The sequence below is a fragment of the Psammomys obesus genome, unplaced genomic scaffold, assembly GCF_907164565.1.
Source record: "Psammomys obesus unplaced genomic scaffold, mPsaObe1.curated_primary_1811, whole genome shotgun sequence".
NCBI classification, from domain to species: Eukaryota; Metazoa; Chordata; class Mammalia; order Rodentia; family Muridae; genus Psammomys; species Psammomys obesus.
This window is the reverse complement of record NW_026592890.1, coordinates 22,931,307-22,958,858: the sequence shown is the minus strand read 5'-3', so window position 1 is coordinate 22,958,858 and position 27,552 is coordinate 22,931,307. Positions and strand designations below refer to the sequence as shown.

Genomic DNA, 27,552 nt, shown 5'->3' with positions numbered 1-27,552 from the left:
AACTGACTTAGTTGAGGTTCACAGAAACCTCAACTGACTTAGTTGAGGTTCACAGAAAACCTTCAGGCTGGTGTTCCTCCCAAGCCTGACTTACTGACTGCACCCCCACCGCAGGGAGTTTGCTGGACAAAAGGATCATTGTTTTATTTTAGTTTTCTTTCCTTTATTGACCTTTCCTTTGGCAACTAAGGATGGAAGCCTACAACTGTGTCATGGTCCCTCCCTCTCTTTCATTTCACTCAGCCTGTATTGGCTGAGGACTTGCTCCCAGCCAGACGCGGAGAGGTCACATTAAATTTTCACCCAGCCCAGACACGTGGTGTGAGGTTGCAGCAATAATATTCTCTACTCATTTTAGGCCGAGTTCAAGGCTCCCCAAACAGGAGCCTTCTCGCCTGCGCGGGCTTGACAGACTTGCTCTGTGTCACAGGGGCTTCTCATAATGCCTGCCTTAAGGTCTCACCGTGAGAATTTAATGGAGTGATATTAGCACGTGCATGTGTCCTTTGTCCATTTGTCCATCCTTTATCATTGCTTCCTTGGTTCTGAGGGCCAGCAGCGTCTGACTCTCTTCGGGAGACCTGTGCGTATGATCCAGGCTCAGCACCATCGGGGAGAAGCTGTGGGTTAGTGACAGGAGTGTTGAAGCAGTAAGCTGTGCTGGATTTGCACACACATCCTAATATGTGAGTAGGACTCGCTGGACATGTGGGGGTGCTCTGCCTTCCTTGGGGGAGCTTCCTGAGGATGTCTGGGTACCTCTTCACCTCCTTAGCATTTGGCATAGTGCCTGATACATAGATGTTCAGGAAATATGGCAGAATGGTGCTGCATTAATTGGCATTAGACTCTTGAAGGCATCTCTACTTCTTCTGGTTCCCAAATAATTGACACAGAGAGACCACAATTTCTTTTTTAAGCTTAAAGCACAAGAGCTGCCAGATATTAACCCTCTACGCTATTTCCCTATCTCCTAGCTTCACATCCCAAGTTACTTGCCCATAAGTCATCCTGTCTGGGGATGCTCTATCACTCTGTCCTCATGGCCATGTGCTCATGGTCCATTCCTCCTATGGAATGGAGCTTCTCTCCAGCTTCCTTTCCTCCTGCTATAGCCTCTGCTTCCTTTCATGGTTTCTCCCAGACCCTAAACCTGGGAACCTAAACTTCATCTACCTCTCTTCTGCCCAGCCCATGCTGTCAGCAACTTTATTAGCCAGTCAGAGATAACTGGGGGAGCAAAGTTACACTGCATCACTTGGTGTATGTGGTAATGTGCTCCTCTGAGGTGTGACCAGATCTTGGGGAGGGGCAATAATTAACAATTAAGAACATAGCATCAGACTGACCAAAAACAGAATGGTTAGCAGGATAAGCAGGCAAAGAAGATAGTGTTTCTGGCCAGAAATTCCCCTTTGAGGGCTAAGAATTTGTCCTTGACCTTGCTTGGGTCTTGTAACGGTGATCAGAAGTGAATTCGTGCATTTTACTCTCTTTTCTGTAAGATATGGAACCACATGGGGGTGGGGAGCTCTGGGGCCTGCCTTACTTCAACCCCCTCACTTTACACATTCTTTTCTCAGGCTGGGGGTGAAGTACCAGGGCCCAGCGAAACAGTGAGTAATGGCTACATGTGTCCAGACAGGACTCTTCCCTTTCTCCCCAGCCTCACAGCTTCCTAGAGAGCTGAGCCCCTTCACAGGTTTCAGCTACTCTACTCCCACGGCTTTGGTGTTGTGTGGACTGGAAATCACAGTGCCACGCTGCAGGCGAAGCTGAGTGTCACTACACTGCTTGGATGCATCCTTCTTTCTTGGGAAATGGACTGAAATGGTCTTGCCTGCTAGCTATCTTTGGAGGTGCTCCAAAGCGATAGGAATATAGTTCCTTCTGACTCCGTTCTTTGCAGGAAGAGAAGAAAAAAAATTGTGTGTGTGTGTGTGTGTGTGTGTGTGTGTAAGAACAGTAATTCATATCCCACAGGGCCCAATTATTATGCAGGGCTCCCATGTATCCTAGGGGTAGACTGGCAGCACAGACCTGGCAAGTTCTGGTGCCCTTGCTTGCCAGCTCAGGACAGTGCTCGCCAGCTGCTCTGCCACCCCACTCACCACCCATCAAAGGCAGCTCCCGTGGCTGTTGCAATGGAAGATGAGTCCAACTACAAACACAGAGAATCAAAATCAGCTTCAAAACAACTTGCTAATGTCGCTGTTGCCTCCGCTGCTGATGTTGGCTTTCCTCCTTGGCGGAGAGGCAGCGGCACTGGTTGCAGCTGCTCCTGTTGCTTGTTACTGACGGCTTCATGCAGCTCATGTGGGTCCCAGGGTGGTGGGTCGTCCAGGGCAAACACCTAGGTGCTACATCACATTCTATAGCTCAAAAGAAGTGTCCGAGATACCAAGAAACCTTGATGTTTTCCAAAGTGTAGCTCAGGAAGACATCATAGTCGCACATCTCTGGACTTCAGAATAAACAGTTGTGTGCCTGAAAACCTATGAAACGTGGGCATTTGAAAGGTTGCCAATAAAAGTTGTCTTTATTCCTAGCCGGCTGTCCTGTGGCTGTGGCAAGCACCGTGACCAAAGGAAAGGGTCTCTTTGGCTTACGCTTCTTTATCACAGTCCGTTGCTGAGGGAAGTCAGGGTGGGAACTCAAGGCGGAAACCCGGAGGCAGGGTCTGAATCAAAGGCCGTGGAGGGGATCCTGCTTGCTGGCTTGCTTAGCCTGCAGTGGGAGGGGCCTTCCTTCCTCAACTAGCAATCAAGAAAATGCCCTACAGACATGGCCACAGACTAACCTGATGGAGGCGATTCCACCGTTAGGAAAGAGGGTCCCTTTTCCGGGGTGTGTCAAGTTGACAACCAATATTAACTATCAGTATCCTTGAGAAATCCACATGCTCTGAAAGCTGTGGAATAGATCCCCAGATTTGGGGAGTTATGACCAGTATTAATTTGTTGTTTTGTCCAGGACTCTCTCTCATCTCTCTCTCTAATACACACACATACACACACACACACACACACACACACACACACACACACACACACAGAAACACACACCATCTTGAAAAGAAAGCTTGCTCTGGGAGCTTGAAGGAAGAACAACCCAAACACCAAACCACGAGCACTTTCTCAAAACTAAACATTAAATATAAATAGAGAACAAAACAGGAAACAGTGGCTTGCTGAAAAAAAAAACCTGAGAAATACCACAGCAGCCCCGGGAACCGCCTTTCCCTGACCTACACGAGGAGAGGTTCAGAGACGCAGCAATCGAGAGGTCCCCAACAGCTGTGAGCTTAGCAGACAAGTGTCCTTCCAATGGTGCTGCCGGCATCTGCTCTTCAGCAATCACTAACAGTATCTGCATTGACTCTGGCTACTGTAGACTCCGACTAAGCCACGGTAGCGTCCTGTGAATTGCTGGGTTAGCTTCTACCATTTCGGCTTTCAGAGATAAAAGAAGATGGCAGGGTTTGGGGGTGGGTCAGGTTTCCCTTTAGTGTTCTACCTGCAACATTGCCAGTTTGATGAATTCTGTCCAGGGCTGCCCTAGGGGAGAGCTGATGGGGCTCGTATACAGAGCTCTAGGGTTGGGTCTGAGCTCTGCCTACTGATGGGTGGTGTTCTCCAGGTCTCTCTCTGGGCCTCGGCTCCTCTTCTGAGCTAGGTCCAAAGGTGGTAATGCTTGCCTCAAGAACCATGTGAAAACTGACAGAGATGAAGTAGGTGAAATTTGGCAGGCCTATTTTGGAAATGTAAGAATGCCATGTCTTGCTGGGACAGTCTTCTCATTGGGAAGTGGTTATTTGTTTTTATTTTTAAATTGTGCATGAGTTTTTTTTGTTTTTTTTTTTTTTAATGAACATGGATGTGTGTGCATTCCTTGGGGGATGGGGAAAAGATTGGGAGTCTGAGGACAACTTTGTGGAGTTGGTTCTCTTTGTGAAGGTTCTAGAACTCAGACTCTCAGGATGTATTGAAAAAACTTTTACCCAGTAAGTCATGTAGCTGGACCAAGAAAATGGTATTGAAGCCTTCTCAGATGGAGTTCTGAGCCTGGAACTGCTACTAACAGACAATAAACAAATGGCCAAGCTGGACGTCAGGTCTGGGAAGTGGAGGAGTCCTGGATGAGGGGCATCACCAGATCACTGTTAAATCATTTGGTGAGCATTTGCTAATTCTCTGAGATGTGCGGCTATTCATCTCCCTGGAAATGGAGCCAGATGTGCAGAGCACCTAGACAGCCAAGGGATCATAGCCAGTTCAAAACCAGACTGGTCTATAAAGCAAATGCTAGGCTAATCAGAGGTACGGAACAAGATCCTGTCTCAAAAGTCCAAACTAAACCAGCAAAGACACGGAGCTCACGCACCTCAAAAGAGACAGACACAGACGCAAGTAAGAGGCATAGGGACCATCTGGACTCTTTGGTCCCATCTCAGATCTGTTCTTTAATGTCATGCATGGTTATCTCTTCCCCCTTCTGCGTGTTCACCTCCCAAAGGCAGGGCACAGGCTCCACGAGGTACCTCCAGTGATATCCAATGTCTCAACTAAGCCATGTAGGTGAGGTTTGGCTGCAGCTAACCTATTGGAAGAATTCTGGCCCTGTAACACTCTCCCAACCTCCCTCCACGCAGCATAAGGCTGGAGGCTTGTGAGGAACCGCTCCAATGTCCTTGGCCACTCCCTTCCTAAGCACCCTTGGGACTGTCCCTAGACACCTCCTGGATACAGAAGCCTTCCGCCTCAGTCTGTCATAGGTCACGAATCAGTTCGGTGGCATCACTCCAGTCCTGCCAAGTCACCTGGCCCCTTTGTTTCTGTGTCGTTCTGTGAGTCAAAGGACCTGGGGAATGGGGGGCTCTGCTTGTTTTCAGTGTGAACCTGAATCCTTCATTTAATGATGCATGAGCCTGGGTGCAAATATAAAATCCGCACTTTGTCTTTACCAGCGCATCTGTCAGAATCGCTCAACTTCCACCAGGCCCTAGCACCGAGCCTGATGTGTTATCAGTGCCCACGGAGATAGGCGTGGTCTGGCTATCTGACTCACTAGGATCGGTAGGCTTCCTGGCTAGTGTGGACGCACACATACTGGGAGTGTAAGAGATTCATGAGTGTAACGCCCACCCACACGCTGTCCCATGATTTGCAGTCTTTTCAGGGGACAGAGCCCCTTACCCCACCGACCTTGCCCACACCAGTGCGGTTGGCTCTGGCAGTCAACAGCCATGGAGCTCAGAGGCACTCTCTCCTTTAGATAACACTTGTTTGTTTACTCTTTGAATGCCCACAGCATCTAAGTTGGGAAACAACGTGGAGAGGAAAGTCTCTCTCTCCACCCCCTGGGCCCCCAGTTTCCCTCCTTATCCAAGAGACAAGAGACAGTAAGCCAGAGACAGTAGCTACCATTGTAAGAAGGCTTCCAGACACACTTTACACATCTGTAAGTCTACACGGTAACCCCTTCCCCCCATCCAGAAAGGACACATTCCAAGAACCCCAGTGAACGCCTGGAACTTCAGGTAGTGTTATTATATGTACAGTTTTTTTTTTTTATTTTAAACACACGTACCTATGATGCAGCTGACTGTCTAGGTTCAGCATGGTAGGAGAGCAACTGAAAATAACTAACAATAACATACGATATGGTATATGCCGTCATAAAAGTCATGTGACTGTGATCTTTCTCTTAAAGTATTTTAGCCCCTCGTTGTATTTAGTGAAATTTTCAGACTGTAGGTAACTGATTTCCCCCACAGCAAAACCACAGCCAGGCAGAGAGGGAGCCTGTGCCTGTGGGGGTGTGTGCCTGTGCATGCATCTATATGTGTCTTCTTTGGCCATCATCTGAGAGCACACTGCCATGCCACTATGTCAATTTCAACATTGATCTTGAAGATCACCTCTCCTCTTTTTTTGCCTATGAGTTTGGGAAGCATGGATCTCTTCCCTGTCAGGTCCCCTATTAAGACCCATGAGCTTGCTCATGGGTACGTCTACAGCTGTGGCAAGAGAGAGTCATACTCAAGCCTTTGAAATTACAGAGACAGAACATTTCCAAAGGAGCCTCCCTTCCAAGGCTCCACTCAGCCTCATCATTAAGGACCTGCCTAAGGCAGGTACATGCTGTCATTTTCATAGATGTCTTCAGGGAAGTCTCTTCTGTATTTAAGACAATGAGTATTTAATTAAAGGGGCATGGCCACATGGTGATGGGAAAGCCAAAACAGGAGGCTGGGTCTTCAGCCATAGTCCATGTTGTGGCCACCTCTTGGTGCAAGAGGCAGAGGACCTGTCAGTCAGCAGAGGTCAGGACCCTGGAGCCAGACAGGAGGAAGTTGCTGGTAGAGAGTTAGCAAAGCGGGAGGGGGGGGCTACATCTCCTGGCTTCCTCATCCCACGCCCACCTTCCAAGCTCAGGCCATCACCTCCTAGAGAGTAAACCCAGACAACAGCTACTGTCACTGGAACCGGGAGATAAGGTGTGGGCAGGCAGCTAGCTCCTTTTGTAAGGAACGTGGTGGAGAGCTTCAGGCACAGAGTAGCACCCAAGATATCCAGACTGTTGTCTTTTATTCGGATGTCACTTGAAGTGTAAGACTAGCAATGGTGGGCTGTTGAAATTAGAAGGAGCAGGCACCCTACACCGGGAGGAGGCAAGGCTGGCCACTCATGGGCCTTACACTGCCTTCTCTTACCTCAGACTCATCTTCTGAGGAACAAGTCTAACTCATCTTCTGAGGAACAAGTCTAGGCCAATAGGCCCTGAAGACAGGGCTAGTTGTAAGGAAGTTCCTGGGCTGGCCAAGGAGCTAGAAGGAGAGCTAGGGTGCAACTGAGCACTGCTCAACCAGTAAACTCTTAGTACCTGTACAGCTCATCTGTCTCCCACGTTTCCAGCTACTCTGCTGTTTTCAAACCCTACTGCATCTATTTGCCCTTCTTGCTTTAGGATGACGTCTTTCCTACCTTCCCCTGACGCAGAAGACTTTGGCTCTCTATGTCCCTGGCTGCTCTACCATTCACCGCTGGGGTGGGGGAGTTCCCAGCATCAGGATGGAGAGTAGGTTAGGTCAAAGGTGGATGAGTTTGGTCACTTCTCCAGTTCTCTCTACTGAGCACATGGCCCATCAGAAGGACCCGGGGGATCTGTGGCCTAGCCTTGCCGGCAGCAGAGTGAGTGCTGTTTCTGTGGGCGAGGAGGCACCATGGTCCCAAGGTCTCCTCCTATTTCCTAAGCATATCTAGAAGCATCATGCCTTACAGGTGCAAGCAACAAGCCTGCACCTTCCAGTTCCTCTAAAGCTGTCCAAAGGCTCATCACTTTTCACTGTTTGAGCCCTCTTTCTCCTTGGTTAGGTTCCGGGGACCAGCGCTGGCCAGTTCCTTCTGCTCTGGATTCAGTGCCTGATTGTGCAGGATGAGATTTTGCAGGTTTCCTCACAACATGTTACACTGACCCTCCTCACTTCAGACTCTAGAGATAAGTGTGTATAGAAGCATTTACTCGGTGGAACAAAAAGCTACAAAGAAGCTCTCCCACATTTAATGAGACCAACTAAAACAAGCCAGATTTTATTCTGTTCACCTTTCAATTATATTAAGGCAACTACAGTAATATCTGGGCACAGCTTCTCTAAGACTTCTGCATGTTGGAAACAACCTATTGGTGCACACGTAACGTATCCTGGTTGCTATGTTACGACTGTCAGTGCTGAGACACACATCACTGCGTCGTTCTTCTTTGCCCGTCAGTAATGCCCCCCATACCCTTAAGACCACCCTTGTTCCTGCGCTCCCCAGACTGTCAGTCTAATCCAGACTCTTCTCTGTTCCCAGAATATGAAATCAGCTGTCCCTAAGGACTCCTGATTTTATTTATACATATTTTATTTATTTATCCGATAAATAAAATATGGAGAACACAATATTACAAAGTAAAATTTTAATGCTAGGAATGGATAGTATTGGCTTTGGCTTCTCTTAGCTAAATTTTGTCAGAACTGGGCAAAGGGTGTGTTAAAAGGACTCCTGTTCTCTATTTAATAGGCACTATTATTGTCCTCTTTTCTTTAATAAAACATTTAGTTTATTTTTAATTATGTGTGTGTGTGTGGCCGTGTGCACTTGAAAAGAGTGTGTTGAGCTACCTCTCCAGTCCTTCTTGCCCCATTCTTAACACATGAAGTTGTCTCAGTCATTTGTTTATCTTTTTTTTTTTTTCAGCACTGAATATCAACCCCAGGGCTTGGTACATTCTATACCAACATCCTTTTGCTGAGCTACGTCTTCATCCCAGTGTATAGGGTTTGTATGATCTTTTACATTGAACACGCTCCTGTTCAGATAGCTTTGTTCTGTCCACACTTTAAAAATACAGAGGCACACTTCTGACTCCAGATGAGAGGGCTGCACTCCACAGTGAACAATGTTGCCGCTGCACAGGTGCCAGGGGCACTCGGCAGGTGCAGTGCTGAGCCAGATGCTGAAGGGCAGAGTAAGATGTGGACCGTGGGCTCTGGCCTCCGGGAATGCACAGATATCACCCGTGTGCAGGAAGCAATGAGGAAGCTGTGAGGATCATCGTTAATCAGAACTTGAGAATACTATTAGTCAGACAGTGAGGGAAGATGGAGTTGACAGGCCAGCGCAGGGGAGGAAATGTCTCTGAAGCCTGAGCTCTTCGGCCATCTTTCAGCATGGCTGAATTCAGATAGGTGCCTACAGGAGCCTTTATCATTGGAAATTACCTCAAAGCCTGAGAGCCATTAAGGCCTTAGGTGTCTATAGGCTGCATGTGAAAGATGCTGGGTCACAGTGAATTCAGCCTGGAGCCCCAGAGCAAGGTGAGACAGGATTACTGTAATGTTTTGAAAGGCTACTGAAAAATACCTTTACACTGGGGCCAGGAACACATTCTCTGTAGTTGACAGAAGGAAATAATTTAAGAATACAGCAGGGACTTGAGTTTCTCTACCTGCTGCCTCTGGTACTTTTAGAAACGTCAGGAAGCCATGGATCCTTCTCCTTGTCTAATTTATCCACCTTCCCTTCACACACACCCCAAATATCCCTGCCCAACCCATCAGCCTGGGTACTTTTGTCTAGGGAAGTCCTAGCTCTGACATCATATTCTGACTCTCCTGTTCCCACTTCTAACTCTGCTAGCAGAACTGATTTCTTCTATCCCTGATGCTCTAGCATTCCATACCTTGCTTATGCTGTCTATTTTTCAATATTGTTATACTGTTTCTCTAGTCTGATTTTCTATAGGTGGTCATTATCATACACTCTTTCTGTCCCCTCTTGTAGAATGTCCCCCAGGTCTTGAGGGCGTTGATAGAGATACCTCATTTAGGACTGGCTACTCAACTGACTATCTCTACTTTTCAGCACTTTGGCCAGTCGTAAGACTCCGCATTAACCCACTATAAAAAGAGGCTTCTCTGACCAAGGCTAAGGGTGGAAAGCCATTAACAATCTCGGGGGTTCCAGCTGTGGACCCTGCTTTACTACAAGATGGCCCATCCCACAGGCCTGTCACCGGAGATCCTGAATGGGGGAGTGGGAATGAAAAAGGGCGCAAGAAATGAAGACCAAGACAGTAGCTCTGAGCAAAGTCTCCATTTATTTGAATTTTCCATTCAACTATATAGGCAGGGCGGAAGGAATGTAATTGCCTTTGGCAGGGTTACTAAGTGACTAGAAATCACAGGATGGCCCACCAAGATGTGCTAATAATGGTTGTTTGGGAAGTTCCTCAGAAGTGTTACTTAGAAAGCTCCGAGGGAGAGGAGGATTTAAGGTATTTCAGGAAGATGATCTTATCGAAAGCCCCAAATCAGCCAGGAATGCACTATTGTATCCGAGCGGTAGGCCGGTCAAGCCAGACACCAAAATTCAGGGGGCAGCAAGGTGCCAGAAAATCCCCGACAACAAGATAACCTTCTAATATGTGTGGTGAAATAGTGGTATGACTGTTAGGGGGACCAATTATTTCCTGGTTGTATCTGAGGCCTGCTCCACAGGGGGACTATGTATCTGATACTATAACACTGGTCAAAAGCCTATGACTGAGTAGATCACAGGTCCTAGCGGGAAACCCACTATTGTTTTGCTAAATGGACATACAGTCAAAAGACCTTCTAAGTAGTTACGCTTACATCAAATAGACTAAGTTGCTCTTGGCCTTGGTTAAGGCAACTTCTTTTGGCTGCTCTTGTTTGGAATATTAAAACAGTGCTCGGTGGAGTTCAGTGTCTCAAGATAGAGCATCCCTAGAAAACCAAGAAAATGAGAGGCTGTTTAAAAAGGGAAGATATCTGAAAGGGCTCCCGGAGAATGAGACTCATTCAGAAATTGTTTATTTTTCTCTTCATATATTTGTCTCTGATTTAAAATTTCATACAGCGGAAAATGGCACACAAAAGGAAGTAAAAACCACATTTCAGTTTATTTCTTCCCAAGGATGACCACCCCCAGCCTTTTGAGGTTTTTCTTTCCTAGACCCTGCCTAATTTACAAAGCAATGCCATTCCCACATGAAGCCGTACAAACACTGTAAGAAGTACCCTGCCTGTGCCCACCATACACGGACACACACACACACACACACACACACACACGCATGCTTAAAACCACTAAGTAGTCCATCTTATGAGTTTGAAATAATATGCTCAATCAAAGCTGTTTTGAGGGATGTTTTGCTGGTTTTTAGTAGTTCAACCACTGTAAGTAATTTTGCAAAGAATAACCCTGGCCATATATTTTTGGGATTTCTTTAGTTGTTTTTTTTTTTTTAATAATTTTTAATTATATTGTTTTCATTAGAATTTATGTTTATTCTCATTTTTCTTTTTAAATGTTTTTTTGTTTGTTTGAAATGGGGTCACACTATGTAGCTCTGACTGCCCTGGAACTCACTGTGTAGACCAGAGATTTGCCTGCCTCTGCCTCCTGACTGCTGCGACAAAAGGCCTGGATCACTTCGCCTGGCTATTCTTATTTTTCTTAAGACACACAAAGGAGTCTTCCTTCTGGATGATTGTCTTTTATTACATACTCCAACATTTGCCTTTTTAAATGACTATTGAACCCTATTTAAGCATGATAAAATTCCACTGTCCTGCTCTCGCTAACAAGATTTCATGTGTCTTGCTATCACCAAAGCGGAGACACTTCCTCGTCTTCAGTATTACTATTTTTAATTATTTCTTCTCTCTCTTTCAGCCCACACCTTACTTTTGGGAAGGGAGATTTGGGGAGCATTCCCTCTTCCCACCCCACCCTACCCCCACTTTTCTGAAGGGTCTGAATATGCTTTATAAGTGATTCTACAAAATTATGCTAAAACATAATTTTAGCATACAGCGACATTTAGAGGATCCCCTGTGGTTCTGATAAATTCATTTATTATCTAGATAAGTAATCTTATTACTTAACATTTGGTCTGTGGTGAGTGTTGGTGAGCCCATTTCTGGTGAGTAGGTAGGGAGTAATCCCTGGGGCCTGGCAGGTTGAGGCAGCTTGGGTATTTCCTGCCTCTGGTCCTCTCTCCCATCCCTTTAGTACGCACCACCCCACAGACAATGGACTAAGCATCAGACTAATTTCCCAGCAAGGTTCTCACGCTGCCAAAGACTGGGGCTTCTGTGGAAGGCAGGAGGTGGGAGGCAGCGTCCTGCAATGCGTGGTTTTTCCTCATCAAGGATTGGGAGGTGGAATATCAGGGGAAAGATATGAATTGAACAGATAGTTGTTTTTTTTTTTTAATAAATAGGAAATGTTGTTGTTATATGTAACAATTTAAGAAAAGTAAAGTTTAATTTTAAAACGTCAAAGACTCTTTTTAGGTTTACTTATGTTTGAAACTTTGTTGCTAACTCATTGTTCAAAACTTGATTTTCTTTTAAAAAAAATTGCATTTTATTTATTTATTAAATATGTGTGTGCCTTTGTGTGCATATGTGTGTGTGCGTGCTTGTGCACAGCCTCAGGCCTGCGTGTGTACAGGTGAGTGTAGAGGCTGGAAATTAACCTCTGTGTTGTTTCGTAGATGCTGTCCACCTTAGTTTTGAGACAGGGTCTGTGACTGGGACCTGAGGGCTCACTAGTTAGGTTAGGCTGGCAGGCCAGTGAGCCAACCCAACAGATCCACCTGTTTCTGCATCCCCAGTGCTAGGATTGCAAGCACGGCTACCACCCCTGCCTTTTTCTACTATGCCGAGGATGGAACCTGATCCTCACCTTGCCAAATGAACACTGTATCAACAGGGCTTTCTCCTCAGCCCCAAAGCAAGTTTTTCTCTTGCTTCCCTTTGGACACGGATGCTGCTAGAACATTGTTAATCTCCACACTAAAGGCAAAGTAGGAGCATGCCAAACACAACTGTAATCCCAGCACACAGGAGACTAACGCAGAAGGGATGCGAGTTCAAGGGCAGTTTGGGCTGCATAGCAAGACCTTGTCTCTTGAAACCAAAAATAAACAAAGAAAAATAAAATTAAAAAAATAAAGACAAAGTGGAAAGGTGCAGAAATTAACCGTAAAATAAAAAAAATCTTGTTTCTAAAATCTTTAAACTCATAATAAAGAAGCAAAAATTTGATAACAATAGGTTAAAATGAGACCAACTTTCACCCAATAGGATCTTATTAAGTTTTGTTGATCCATCAGCGCTTTTGGCCTCCTCTGTGCCAGTGAACCTCTGGGGTATTTGCTGGTCGAGGAGTATACATGTCAAGACCAGAGATAAGCTTTTATGCTATAAATTCCTATACAGTAATCGCAATTCATGTATCCAGCTACAAAATGTATCATTACCTTATGTTTACCATGGATTAAAAAAGATGTGTCCTATGGAACTTTGATCTGCTTGAAATGCTACAGGGCCACCCTAATTGCAGTAATGTTGTTATGTAAAACAATGTATCTTAGAATCAGTGAGGCGGGATACTTTTCTTCAATACACAGAAACAAAGAAAACTGATATTTTAACAGGCTGTAAATGATCTTATTTTTCTTTTATTTATGTACTATGGGTACATATATGTGCCTGGATGGGGATTTATGTTTGTGAGAAGCCAGAAGAGGCCTGGAGGGCTTTAGGCATTTGTGAGCTGCCTGAGACTGGAATCTGGAACTGCGCCTGGGTCCACAGAAGAGCACTGCCTCCTCTTAACCACACAGCTACCTCTCCAGACAGGCTTGTTTCTTTATCTGAAACATTCAACCCTGTATGAAATAAAAATATTTCTACAGTTGGAAGTATGGCTCACTGGTAAAGTGCTTGCTTAGATATACAAGGCCATATGTTCAATCTGCCATGTTGAAAAAAAGTAGGAAGGAAGGAAGGAGGGAGGAAAGGAAGGAAGGAAGGAAGAAAAGAAAAAAAAAGAAAAGAAAGACAGCAATCCACCAAGTGTGGTAATTCCAAAAACAAATCTCCCTTATTTTTTAAAAGAATTTCTAGTGTTTTATTTATTCTCTGAGTAAAGCAATCCAGTCCCTGAGTTGCTGCCCCACTAAGGTACCGGGGGTAGGGAAGATTCCCTCCTGAACACCTGCTGCAGACTTCTCTTTAGAAACCTCTCGTTCCCACTGTAAGGTTCCAGAAGGTTCCTCTACTCTCTAGAAGTGGATTGCATCTCCTAACTTTGACCCTGAGCTAAAGTCTAAAGCTTGGCCCCACTCAACACATTCCTGTCTATGTCTGTGTATCTGACCTCTGAGATTCCAGTTCCCTGGTTCTCTGGGTCATGTTTAGTGAGTGGCCTCTTGCTGCAAGATTTATGGAATCCTACCCATATTATGATTAATATTGTCGGTGCTCTGCTAAGGTCATGGTAGTGTGCAGGGGGTTGTGTACAAAGGACCATAGTCCGCCATCTTTATCTAGGTGACCTTTCAGTGTGCCTCCTTCCATTTTACCATGTACATGTTTGCATAATTGGGATAGTTGTTATGCATCACTTGTGTGAGGCTTCCTTCTCCCAGCATCATGTTATGCAAAATGTGTTGCTAAAGGCTTTCAACTAGTTGACAGTTTTAGTTTGTAGATGGATTAGCTATTCCCTTATGCATTGTTATTTGGGTTGTATCTATTTTATTTCTGCAATTTTAAACAATGTTAAAATGAACAGTTTCTGCATGCAAACCCCTGTTCACATTTTGATTTAAGGATGCCATGGCTTTAATGAAATTGACTTGCATTGTTAAGTGTCTTTCAAGGGAAAAGGGAATGATGGCAAATTTGTAATTCAACCAAAGAAACAAGAGTAAATATGGGGAATGGATGTGTTCATGTAATAAAATGGTATATAACATAATATAACATAAAATAATATATGTTGATCTACTTAGCATTAAATGTTATTCATGTAGAAATGCCATGCATGGTATTTAGATACTATTGTGATACTATTTTCTTAATCTAAAATTAAATTGAGACCTGAAAGCACACAGTTGCTGGTGACAATCTGAGGTGTGTTTGGCTTCAGGAATCCACTGTCTGCACCTAGCAGCGCTGCAGCCTGGAGGCTCCTGGCTTTCTTACATGCACCCTTGTCTTCCTCCTGTGTGTGGTGGGTGTGCACAGATCATCAAGTCAGATCTGTGCGCTTTGAACACCAAGCAGACATTTCTGGTTTTTGTTTTGCTTTCTGTGTGGAACCAGTTCCCAGGACTTCCCTTGGCTGCGTGCAGTTTGCCTCTTCATTCAGTAAGACTGGCCCCAGCAGAGATGCAGACCCAGAGGGTCCCGGGGAGGAAGCGTGGCCGGCCTCCGCTGCACTCCACGCCGGCGCAGATGGCAGTCCATAACCTCTATTCTGCGTCTGCGGGCTCTGTACCGGCAGTGACAATTCCAAAGAAGAGAGGGCGGAAACCCAGGTACAAGGTATGCCTCCTCGTCTCCTTATCCCGGGCCACGTCAGGCTGGGGCACTGGGGGCTGGGGCACAGCTCTGCTGCCGAAAGACCATAGAAGACAGAGGCCTGGGTAAACACAGGCTGAAAAATGAGTCTCTCAATAGAGCATGTGATGGGCAAGGTCTTATTGGACAATACAGCACATAATGCAGGCTTTTTTTTTTTTTTTTTTAAGTGGAGAAAGCGAATAGCAGCAGACGGGGAAGCTGGAAGGCGAGCAGATTTGAGGGCCGTTGCTAAACACGTGTTATTAAGCTTGCATCTAAATGAGAGTGGCAGGCACGGAGCTGCCCCCTGCCTACTCTCACCAGGGTGGCGCTTGAAGCCACCTCTCCAACTTTCTCCTCCTCTGTTTTCGTGGAAGCAGCTGACATTCCCGAGACATTTAAAATAACGCCATGAGTGAGCCAGTGTCAGAAGATGTGTAGAAAAACTTCCGGATAGAGGCTTAGCATGGCACTAGAGGGGTGTCAGTTATAGTCTCCCGCTTATAAAAGATGCTGATGTCAAGCTCGGCTGCGAAGAGGCAGCGCCATGGCAATGAGGGTCCCGGGAGCACCGTAAGAACTAGCAATACGGAGAGGAGAGGCCGTGGGTGGGAAAAAGGCCTCATGATGTAACCTAAGTCCTACAACCCAGCCCAGTCGTCAGCCCCTGTGCTATGACAGATTGTAAGAGGGGTTGGCTACCTGAGGGAAAACAGAAGAGTACAATCAAGCTCGTTCTCTGCCAGCCTCCGGGCTTTAGAAGAAAGGCATCAGTAGTCGTCTTCCACCGATTTTTTTTTTTTCGTGAAATAAAAGCTGGTGTTTCCATCTTGAGACCTGAATTCTGCAACTAAAATGCAAATTGGCAATTAACTCTCAAGCATTAGGAAGATGTATGGAAATTCTTTCAGGTCAGCAGAAAGAGCTTGTGGAAGATGGGGTAATGAATTCAACCTTTGTCCCTCGCTCCCTTGGCAATCCTTCCAAATGCCAAAAAAAAAAAAAAGAAAAAAAAAAAGGCAAAAGCAGTTGTGGGGAAAGGCTGGTTATTCAGACTTTGGGGTCATTTGCTTCAGTTTTCCTAGCATTCTTTTGAGATTTCATTTATTTTTATTTTCTGTGTATGAGTGTTTGCTTGAATGTGCATAGCAGGTGTACGCAGTGCTTGAAGAGGCCAGAAGAGGGTGTTGAATACCCTGCAACAGGAGTAACAGATGGTTGTGAGCCACTGGCTTCTGAGAATTGAGCTTGGGTCCGCCACAAGATCAGCTGGTGCTCTTAATGGCTCCACCATCTTTCCAGTCCCTTACTTATTATTATTATTTTTTAATTATATGTGTGTGTGTGTCAGCCATCTTTCCGGACCCTTATTTATTTTTTTAATTGTGTGTGTGCATGTGTGTGTGTCTGCATGTCTGTGTGTGGGTATGTACATGTGAGTACAGGTGCCCACAGAGGCTAGAGGCATTGGCTTCTCCTGATTTTTAGTTACTGGAGGTTGTGAGCTGTGTGAATGCTGGAACCAGGATTTGGGTCCATCTCACTAGCCCATAGGGTTATGGGTTTTTTAGTTAGTTTGTTTTAATTTTTTAAAGCTTTTCTTGATGAAAATAGGGGAAAGTCTTCGGTCTTACTTTTTCTGACAGACATGGGATTTACTCACTTATAAGCAGATATTAGCCATATAACACAGGATAACCAAACTACAATTAACAGACCCAAAGAAGCTGAGTAACGAGGAGGACCCGAGGGAGGATGCTTAAATCTCACTCAGAAGAGGAAATAGAATAGACAGCAGGAGCAGTTGAAGAGAGGGAACAGGGTAAGAGAGGGAGCTCAGAGAGAAACAAGGGTGGAACTCGGACCTGGGGGGAGCAGGCTGGGAGGACAGAGGGCCTGCAGAGAGAAGAGAAACCAAGTGTGGGGACATATCTATGACAAGCTGGAGACCTACGACAGGGCAGGCTTCTGAGAGGATATGGGGGTTGCTCTAGCTGAGACTCTTGCTAGCAGGGTTCATGGAGACTGAAGAGGACACCCTCTAAATAGACTGGACTCCTAGCAGAGGCAGGGGAACACCCACCACCCACAGAAACTTAGACCCCCAAATTTACCCTGCCTACAAGATATGCAGGGATAAAGGTAGAAGAGAGACTGAGGGAATATACAACCAATGCCTGACCCAACCTAAGACCCGCCCATTGGAGAGTGCCAGCCCCTGACACTATTAATGATACTTTGCTATGACTGCAGACAGGAACCTAAGCTATCCTCTGAGCGACACCACCCAGAGCTGTTTAAAACAAATGCTGAGGCTCACAGCCAGACAGCTCATGGAGTCTTGTGGAAGAATGGGGTAAAGAAGAGAAGAATCCAGAGGGGACAGGAACTCCATAAAGGTTCCAAAAAAAGCCTCTTTTGCCTGTGCCAATGCCAGCATTAGAAACGTGTATCTGGTCTCAGGAGCTAGCCTGGAGACCTGTGCCTGCTCAGGGGCCTGTGCCATTGCTGGAGTCTGGGGCTGGAGCAGGGCAGGCTCTCCATTTCACGGAGCCAGGGAGCAAGTCCAAGTTCCAAGGAAACATAGTAAAAGCTTTGCTGACCTTTTTCCTGGTCCCCCGGGGGGCTGTGACCCAAGAGTAAATATTACCCACAGACAGTATGTCTTGGGCCAAGAAAAATGGCAATTCGCTTCATGGCATTTTTATTTTCCAAGTTTCCTCCCTCCTAAAAAGGAGTTTTCGGTGTCCCTGACACCCATGGGCACCTCAGAATAGGATGCAGCTTAGGTTGGCTGGCACACAGACCCTGTACAAAGCCAGCGGGTCTGCTCCCTCACAACGAATCCACCTCACGGGGATTTTTGTTTGTTTGTTTGTTTGTTTGTTTGTTTGGTCTATAGTCGGGAGAGCGAATGGACAGTACCTCAGAGAATTCAACCCAGACATAGGCTTTAAGCTTAGTGTCTTAGAAGAACACTTGCAAACCAGGTGCCAGTCTGTGTGACCCTGTCACCCACCAGTGATGACACAGGAAAAATAAGAAGCACGTGAAAGTCTTCACTTAAAATACGTTCGCAGTTGGCAAAATAAAGTTGGTAACCCAGCTTCTCAGTTTTATTTTGGCAACACCCCATTTTGCCATTAATGACAGGACTCTAACTGTGGAAGAACCAGTGAGTAAATTGTACAGTCTCACTCTACTTACCAAATGGCCACTAATTTGGCAATTTAAACTATCTGTTTAAAATTAAACAAGTTGGGAGTCAGAACTTGTTTGTTTGTTGTTTTGTTTTGTTTGTTTGTTTAAAAGCCTGACTAAGCAGGATAGGATCTTACCTGTTCTGGCCTTAAAGGTCTTGTATTTTATTACTAAGAAAATGCTTCTTGGACTTGGATACAGTGGCACAAGTTTGTATTCCCAGCTGTGTGGAGGCAGGAGGATTCTTGGAGTCCATGAGTCTGAGATCAGTTTGGGCAAAACAGTAGGACCCTGTCTCAAATAAATAAATAAATAGCCAAATAAATTTTAAAAAATTAAAATAGGAAATGGATTTGTTGGGGTGAGTGTGAAGGAGGAAGAGAGGCAATAGGGGTGAATAGGAGCAAAATGCAGGGCAGATATGTATGAAACTGCTAAAGAACAAGTAAAAATTATTTGTAAAAGAAAGGAAAGGAAGGGCTTCCATGCCCTTTATCAGAGCTGTTTATGCTTTCTGTAAACACTCCTTGCAAGTTCAGGTCTAGCAGGTTCTACTCTTAGATACCAAGGGGAAGGCATTTGGAGGGGGGAAGACACTAAAAGGATAATGATAACTATTGCTACAATCTGATAATTTATTAACACAATAAATATACTACTATCAAACATCACAAAACAACAGTATTCTAAGGACATGATCATAATAGTTATGTTGTTGAGCTTTTTTTTTTCTGATAAATTCTGAGGCTGCCTCTTTCTTCTATGTGCTAGGTCTGGGCCAACTGATAACACATCCAGGGCTCTGTCAGTTCCCTCTGTATCTGCATAGGCAGCAGCTCTCTCTGGCCAGAGAGTGACACAGGCGTCTCTCTTCTGGACTTGAGCCTAGTTGACAGTAGGACATCTGACCGCTCCTGAGACTCAGGCTAACATGGGTGAGCTGCAGAAAAGAAAGGCTCACACCAGAGGGCAGACATCAGTCCCCTGGAGTTCAGGGCCCATGCCCTATCCCGTGGCACCTGTGGCTGAGCCTCTTGCAGCCTTGGGCCTGTTGCCATATTCCTGGGGCCTGTTCACTACTGGGCCTTGCAGCCCACTGTCGCTTTGGCAAAGGAGGCTGCTGACCTCTCAACACCACAGTTTCTAGAAAGAGCCATACTCTGCCATGCCAGATATTTTGAATATTTAAAATATTGAATAAATATTCCAAAAGGAATATGTATCTCTTAGCTTCTTGGTCAGGTCCTTAACCCAGAAACTACCAAGACCAGCAGGCACATTTCCCTTATATTTCATGGCTAGGAAACACCTTGATCTCTATAAGGAGCCGGGAGAAGGCTACGTGAAGCAAACCCGAGCTTCTGTCCTGTAGGTGCGCTGACTTTAATATCTTCAAGTAGTGGACCACCATCCTGTTTGTCAAGGCTGTGAACTAAAAGCCAGCTTTTGAAAACAAACAAACAAACAAACAAGATTATAATGATTTTTCTCGTGTCATTCACTATGTAACAGCAACAATGGGTGACATGCTTTGAAATTGAATCAGCATTTTAAAGTATTTTCTCCTCCCTTTTTTTCTTTTTGGGTGGGAGAATTTTACCAATTTTATTTCTAGACTTTTGTGTCTTTTTTTAAATTTATTTATTATGTATACAATGTTGTGTCTGCATGTGGACCTGCATGCCAGAAGAGGGCACCAGATCTCATTGTAGATGGTTGTGAGCCACCATGTGGTTGCTGGGAATTAAACTCAGAACCTCTGAAAGAGCAGTCAATGCTCTTAACCTCTGAGCCATCTCTCCAGCCCTCTCTTCACTTTCTTAAGCCTGTAAACCTATACAGTAAACCCAGGCCTAACTTGTAACATTTACAAAGTTACAAGGTGAAAATGTCCCCAAGCTGTCAGCTCTGAGCCACCGACAAATGAAGCTGCCCATGGAGTGGACAAAGCTGCCCTGCAGCTCACCCTCAGCTGTACAGATGCAAAGTGAACGGGATTAGAGGGTGATGGTTCTGAGCACTTGTTCCTTTGTAAATATACTCAATTCAACTGTAAATCTATGCACTTCGAGCCTTAAACAACAGCAATGTTAACTTGTGTCTTAGTTTTTCATTGCTGTGGAGAGACACTATGACCACTCTTAAAAAGGAAAACATCTCTTTGGGGCTGGCTTACAGCTCAGAGGTTTAGTCCATCACCCTAGTGGTGGGAAGCATAGCGGCATGCGGGCAACCATGGTGCTGCAGAGGTAGCTGAGAGTTTTGCCTCTGGAGCAGCAGGCAGCAGGAACAGAGATTGACACTGGGCCTGGCTTGAGCCTTTGAAACCTCAAAGCCCACCCCCCCCAGCGCACTACACACTTCTTCCAAAAGGCCACACCTCCTAATAGTGCCACTCCCTATGACCCTATGGGGGCCGTTTTTATTCAAACCACAACTATCAGCTTAGAGGTATCTCTGAAGATTGCATGTTTCTCACGAACTAATGTGCGTCAGTTCCGGCACCCCCAGTTGCGGTTCTGCTGTGTGCTGGAATCACATGCCTGTGGTCACGTGTCCAGTGTCCCCTTTCTCAACAACAGGGTTCATCATTTTTACTCCATGGCTACTGAAGCACAAAACTTGTCTCCCTCATCAGTTTCTGTAACCATGTACCAAGCATCCTTAGGCTCATGTACACATCTGGTTTCTGATCCACGTCTTTCAGTCTAGGCGTTTTGTCCCCTCGTCCCTGTCCCTCCCCTCTCTCTGTACCCACAGGGCACAACATCATTCTTAATTGTTTTCTTCTTGGCTTCCTCAGTCAGGAGGAGATGAAATCTTTCTTTCCCACTCTAGGCAAGATAGCAGCGTGCGTAATCCCTACAGTACTTGTAGTACCTTCCCACTCTAGGAAAACTCTCAACTCTGAGCCTGTAGGATATAACACCTTCACAGCTCTGAGAGGAGGCCTCCTACGCTGCAGCCCCAACCCCTGATTAGTTGAGGAGCTTTGGAGTCTGAGCTCTGATCCTTCTCTGTTTCTTCTTTTCTTCCAATGAGTAGTCAGTCACAGCAGGCAATAAATCTTTTAAAAGAGATTTATTGCAGGGATGAACTCAGGAGAGGAGGGATGAATCCAGGAATAGCAGCCTCAGCTCCCAGGAGAAAACAGCAGGGGACTGGCAGACACAGCCTTTATGTAGGAATTATTAGGGAGCGGAGCTTTCTAGAGCAGGGGTTTCCAGAGGGTAGATTGGTGGAATTTCAAGTCCTGAGCTTGAGGGAGTCAGGGATTGGTGGGCTTTCCTGTTCAGGGATTGGTCAGTTTTCTTGCTCGAGGATGGGTGGGTTTTAGTGGAAGGTTCAGGGATGAGTCCGTTTTTCTGCTCAGGGATTGGTGGATTTTTGTCCAGACTTTTCACCTCAAATTTGCATAATCTTGGATGAGTCCTACTGAAAGGCCCGAGACGATGGTTACAGAGGTCTGGGGGAGGGGAGAAGGAGCTGGGCTGCTGGAGCTTCCTCAGGCAGGGGTCTGGCCACTTTTCTGCCTTGAGGGGTTGGTTGTAAAGTCCAAAATTTACAAAGAGTGAAGGCAGTAGGCTGAAGCATGAAAGGCTGTCAGCATCATGGACAGCCCCCATGGCAGCAGCAGTAGGCGTTCTGAGACAGGAAAGATGTCTGGTTCCCATGGCAGTCAGCTGAGGCAGGAAGAGTCACCATGGACAGCTCCCGATGAGCCGCTGACAGGGGCTGCCATTTTGTCTCCTACCTCCACAGCCCCTGAGGCAGGAAGGGGAACTGATAGCAAGTCGCCTGAATCTTTGGTGGCCCACTGCTCAAGAGCTAAACATAGCTTTGGGATGATGCAGTGGGCCGCCACAGCAGGGGGCCGGGGGCAGCAGGGCTGGGGAGGGGCGTGTAATGGGCCACTTGGCTTCCCCGATGCCGCAAGGGGGGTGGCAGCGGGTCACCATGGCTTGGATGGCTTGGGGCGTGATGGCTTGGGGCGGCAAGCCACCTCAGCTCGTTTACAAATTTCCCAAAGTACACCTCCTCAATTATTTCCTAGCTCCTTCCCTTCCTCATTGCCAGTACCAGCTTGTCTTACTTCCTAACGTTCTGGAACACGTATTTTGTTGTGTTCTTGCCTCTCCTGCCCCTCTACAGTACAAGCTTCTTGAGAGTAATTTTTGGTTTGTTTTATTCCTGGTTGTATCACAAAACAGCTAGAGAAAGTCTGGCTTGAAACAGGATGATACATATCTGTACAATGAGTAGATGATTGAATATGGCATAATGGTTACGATGATTTGAATGAGGATGGTCCCCACAGGCTCATCTGTTTCAGTGCTTAGTCACCAGGAAGTGGATCTGTTTGGAAAGGATTAGGAAGTGTGGCCTTGTTAAAGAGGGTTTGGCCTATTGCAAGAGGTTTGCCACTGAGAGTGAGCTTTAAGGTTTCAAAGGCACAGGCTAGGGACAGTCTCCCTCTGTGTCTGTTGCCTGCATATCAGGATATAAGGCTCTCAGCTCCAGCAGCATGCCAGCCTGCTTCCTGCCATGATAATCATGGACTAACCTTCACAAACTGTAAGACAAGCCCTCTATGGAATTTTTTCTTTTATAAGAGCTGCCTTGGTTGTGGTGTCTTCTCAGAGTACTAGAACAGTGATTAAGACAATGGATGCACAGCATTTGAAACACCTTTTCCATCACGATTATTAGTTCATCCTTAGAGTCTAGAAGAAAGTTAGGATATATATGCATGTGAGTTAACAATGGAACACAATACCTTGCTGTTCAAAGCATGTCCATGGATCTGAAGAGATGTCCTACCTGGGAGGGATGGGGGAGTGGGAACAGTCATTAGAATGCAGAATCCTACCCAAGAACTCAAAATCAAAATTTGGCATTTTTATGAGACCCACAAGAGGTTGTTTGAAAAGGTTGAAAAGCTTGAGAATTGAGCAATGGCTCTTGAACTGGGTCTACAGACTGAAAATCTTATAAACTCCTGTTGCCCACTCTTATAAATTGACTTAATTCTTCTGGAGTAGGGTCTCCACATAAGTCACTGGTGAAAAGGAGAAGCTAATGACTTATCCTACCTTCAACTTCTGTCTAGCCTCTGTCCCCATTCCCCCCCCCCCCCCCCACACACACACAACTGTCCATCACTCTGACCCAACCTAGTTTTAGGTGCAACTTGTCTTCACCAATTCCATTAGTGTAAATTTCATCTTCTCACATGCAGTTTCAGGGGAGAACTTCACAGTGGTGGCTGTCCATTCCTGTCCCCATCTAGACTGTGTCTGATGGTCTGCTATAGGAAGTCAGCAACCTGGAGAGTGCCTGTGAGCTCAGCAGAGAGTGAGAAGAACATCATGGTCCTTCTGGTGGATATAGGGAAGGCCCTGTCACTGGGATTCCACAGAGCACAGAGGTGTGGACACTGCCCTGCAGCCTGCATCCTATTTTCAGAGGGCTCGTGTGTTTCAAATGTTCCTATACCCACTGCGTGGTGCTGACATTTCCTGGGTAATGCCAATGTAAGGATACAGAGCTATCTTCTGAGTATAATCCAAATAAGAATTTTGAACATGAACATGAGCTTCTTTCCCAAATCTGAGGAGTTGGAAGGTGGAGTAATGAAAGAGTAATGAGGGTTAGCAGGCATCGGGAAAGATGGGGCTGGTACAGAGAGCATTTCCAGATGTTGACTGATTAAACAGACTCTCCTGCAGATCAAGTCTCCAGTGCTCATGACTCCCTTGGCCCTGTCACCTCCACGGAGCACCCCGGAACCTGACCTCAGCTCCATTCCTCAGGATGCGGCCACCATCCCCAGCCTGGCGGTCCCACAGGCTCTCACAGGTACGTCAGTAGAATGGACTCCAAGGTAGCCATGGTCTTCCAGTATCAAGGTGTCCTTTCGTCCAATCGTTATTTTATAAGTCTAAGTTTCTCTGAGATATTTCACTGGGTGTGATGTCATGTGCCTTTAATCCCAGAAGGCAGGTTCATCTCTGTAGACCAGCCTGGCCAACAGAGTGAGTTCCAGGACATCCAGATGTCCTGTTTATCAAAAGGAAAGGAAAGGAAAGTCCTCCTTTAATACGCCCCTGAAACAGTGACCTCTGAGGTGAGACCCTCATTTCATGGGAAGACAGACATTTTAGAGAGGCCATTGATGTATGGAAATATATGTGACCACTGTTACCAACATTCAGTTTTACTTTATCCTTGTAAAAATTCTATTTCTTGGATCTGTGTTACACAGTCAACAATACTCGTGAGGCGGAACCTCACCTTGCCACTGGATGGGAAGGAAATAACGTTTCCTTCTTACTGTGGGGTTAGTTTTTCTCAAGAGGCAAGCTAGGAAAGTCTTCATTTGTTAAGGATTAGGCATTGAGAGCAGAGTAACTGGGCTTTTCTAAGCAGGTCGTGATTAATATTATTGTTACTTTTAAATCTTCAAACAGCTGGCCTGAAAGTAAGAAGACAGGATACATTATATCAGAACAGTCTGGAGCCAGGCTGACCTGTTGGGCATTTGTTGTCAAATTACAGGTGAAATAGTTGTGAATGGGCACATATGCTGTCCTCTTAGATGGGCATGAAGTTGAACATGTGTCCACTGATACTGAACCTGCCAGCCAACTGTTACATTAATATTATTATAATCACATAAATATAATTATTACTAGTTACATAATAATAATTAATAAATAATTCCCCAGTCATCTCAGTAGAAACATTGTCTCTAGAAAAGAACTTATGTTGGTCCCCAAGACGGCTCAATTGGTAAAGGTGCTTGCTGCCAAACTAGCTTGGTGAACTAAGTTCAATACCTGGGACTCACATGGTAGAAAGTCAGATCAGACTCCCTCAACGTGCTCTCTGATCTCCACACATGTGTAACTGGTACACACACACACACACACACACACACACACACACACACACACACGCCCATGTGCGCACCCACACTACAATGTGAAAAGGGATCTGTGAGCTATTTATTTTCCCTTTTAATTGTAAAATTCATAAAACTTCCCCCTCCGTATGGTCTGCTGAAAATGAATTGAACATGGAAATCCAGTTTTAGGGCCATTCTGACAGTTTTCTGTAGATTCAGATTATACAAATATGACACTCACCTATAAAATATACCCAATACATTAACACAGTCAAAATGTAAATGAACACAGTTTATTTTTGGAAGTTTATGGCGTGATATATCATCTTTAGGGTGTGAGGAATTTGGGGTTGAGAGGTGGCTCAGTGGTTAAGGGCATTTGATGCTCTTGCAGAGGACTGGGGTTCAGTTCCCAGCACCCACGTGATGGTTCACATCTGTTTGTAACTCGGGTTCCAGAGAACATGACGCCAGGCCCCAGGGCCCTGCAGGCACACGGTACGCAGACACATGTATAGGCACGCATACATATACACATGAATAAAAATAACAAACTTTCTAAGTGTGCAGTTGCTGGTGGGTTTTGACCATTATTTTATGAAGTTATAAACAGCAACCCCACTGGAACTTCATTCTACCTCTAGAATGATTAGTGTCACACCAGGTTTTTTTATGGGTGCAAATTCACAGAGAAATTAGCCAGCTTTCCTTGGACAAGGAGAGAGATTTTGTTGTGTACCTGCCCAAACAAAAATACCTTTTATGCACTGTTCATATGGGCTGTAATAATTGTCTTCAGAACAGTTTAAGCCAGTGAGAGGGGATCTAACCCTTCCTCCACCCACTGCCATGAGGTCACCTCCAAAGCAAGCTCAGGCAATGGTGAAGTTCAGCTTTTCAGTCTTTTTATCTTTTTACACTGGAAGATCAGTCCTTTGTCTGCCCTTTACAGCTTTCCCACAGCCAGGGCCGGGTGCAGGCCTGAGGTGCCCCCATCCGACGCTGCCGGCAGGCCTGGTGGACTTCCAACGCTAGACATCTCACACCTGCTGTTCTCTGTGTCCACAGTGTGCCTCTACGTTAACAGGCAGGCTGACGCAGGGCCGTACCTGGAGAGGAGGAAGCTGCAGCAGCTTCCGGAGCGCCTGGGGCCTGAGCGGCCTGCCGCTGTCCTGCAGCAGGCGGTGCAGGCATGCATCGACTGTGCGCACCAGCCCAGGCTGGTCTTCTCCCTTGTCAAGCAGGGCTACCGCGGCGAGCTGGTGTCAGGTAGGTTCTAGGGAGGTGGGAGGGGTCTCTCTCTGCAGCGGTCCCCGCTGGGCTCCAGGGCCTCTGTAACCTAGTGAGCAGAGTGCATCCCATGGGACGACTTGAGAAACAGCTGCCAGACCTAGACAGCAAGACTGACCTCCTGGGTCTTCACCCTTGACCCTCCTGCCGTTTCTGTACTTCCAACACTGTACCTTTGCCTCCAAACATATCCACAAGGCAGCCCCAAACACAGTGGACTTTAAAATAAAATCATATTTATTTTTTGCCCTAAGTTCCCCATTGGCTTCTATGTCCAAGCAAAAGCTCACATCTTTACAAAAGCCCACTGGCCTATGTGAAGTGCTTCTGGCTTTCTCTTAAAGCCCTGGGTCACTTCTCTCTTGTCCTATATTTAGGTCAGGCTAGATGGCTTCCCAGATATCCTTCCTGCATGCTTTAACTGTCCTCTCACCTCGGGGCCTTTGCACTTGCTGTTCTGGAATATCTTACCCTAGTGGCCCATGCGACATGCTCCTGGAAACCCTTTCAGGTTTCTATTCAAATGCTCTCTCTTCTCCTGACCTTGATGTGAATGCCAGACCTTCTTCTCTCTATTTCAACACTCACTGCCATGGAGGACAATCTCACAACAGGGAAAATCTCACAATTTCAACCTATCTCGGGCGGGGGGCAGGTCTTTAAACAGGGTCACAGCTCTATTTGGGGTTCAGCCCTGCCCTGCCAGCTTCCAGAGGAACAGATTGGCCTGCAGAGTGGGAGGGGCAGAGGACAAGAGTCCTGACTCTTTCAAATCTTTTGCCTCTCTATCCCGCACTACACAGCTCAGGCCACTCCCGGGACCACCAGGCTTTGCCTTGTTGAGGATATATCGGAGAGCCAGGCTGGTGTCTTCTCTGGCTCAGCTTCGTGGCTGTGGCCTTAGCACCAGGAAAATAGCAGAAGAGTTCTTGGCGATAGACTGCAGGGTTAGCTAAGAAAGCGTCAGGGGAAGCAGCCATTGGCTTGCATGCTTGAAGTCCTAGAACTGCAGAGACGGAGGGAGGGGTTGTCTTGAGTTTGCGGCCAGTGTGCGCTACACAGAGAGTTCTAAGACATCTGTGCTACACAATGAGACACTGTCTCAAGAACGAAAGAAAGGAGAAAAAAGGGGAGGGGAGGAAAGGAAGAGGGGAGGAGGGAGAAAGGGGAGAAGAGGAAGATGGAAGGAGGGGAGGCAGGAAGAGAGAAGGAAGGGAGAAGA

General features: G+C 46.1%; 1 protein-coding gene across 1 annotated transcript in view; it reads left to right on the top strand.

Annotated features, from left to right (window-relative positions):
• Positions 1-27,552, top strand: part of Scml4 (Scm polycomb group protein like 4) — an 88,250-nt gene that overhangs the window by 31,258 nt on the left and 29,440 nt on the right. The window contains exons 2-4 of the mRNA XM_055616022.1: positions 14,693-14,914; positions 23,863-23,992; positions 26,109-26,309. Of these exons, the coding sequence (XP_055471997.1) occupies positions 14,759-14,914; positions 23,863-23,992; positions 26,109-26,309 (487 nt within the window). The 5' untranslated portion in view covers positions 14,693-14,758. The remainder of the gene's footprint in view (positions 1-14,692; positions 14,915-23,862; positions 23,993-26,108; positions 26,310-27,552) is intronic.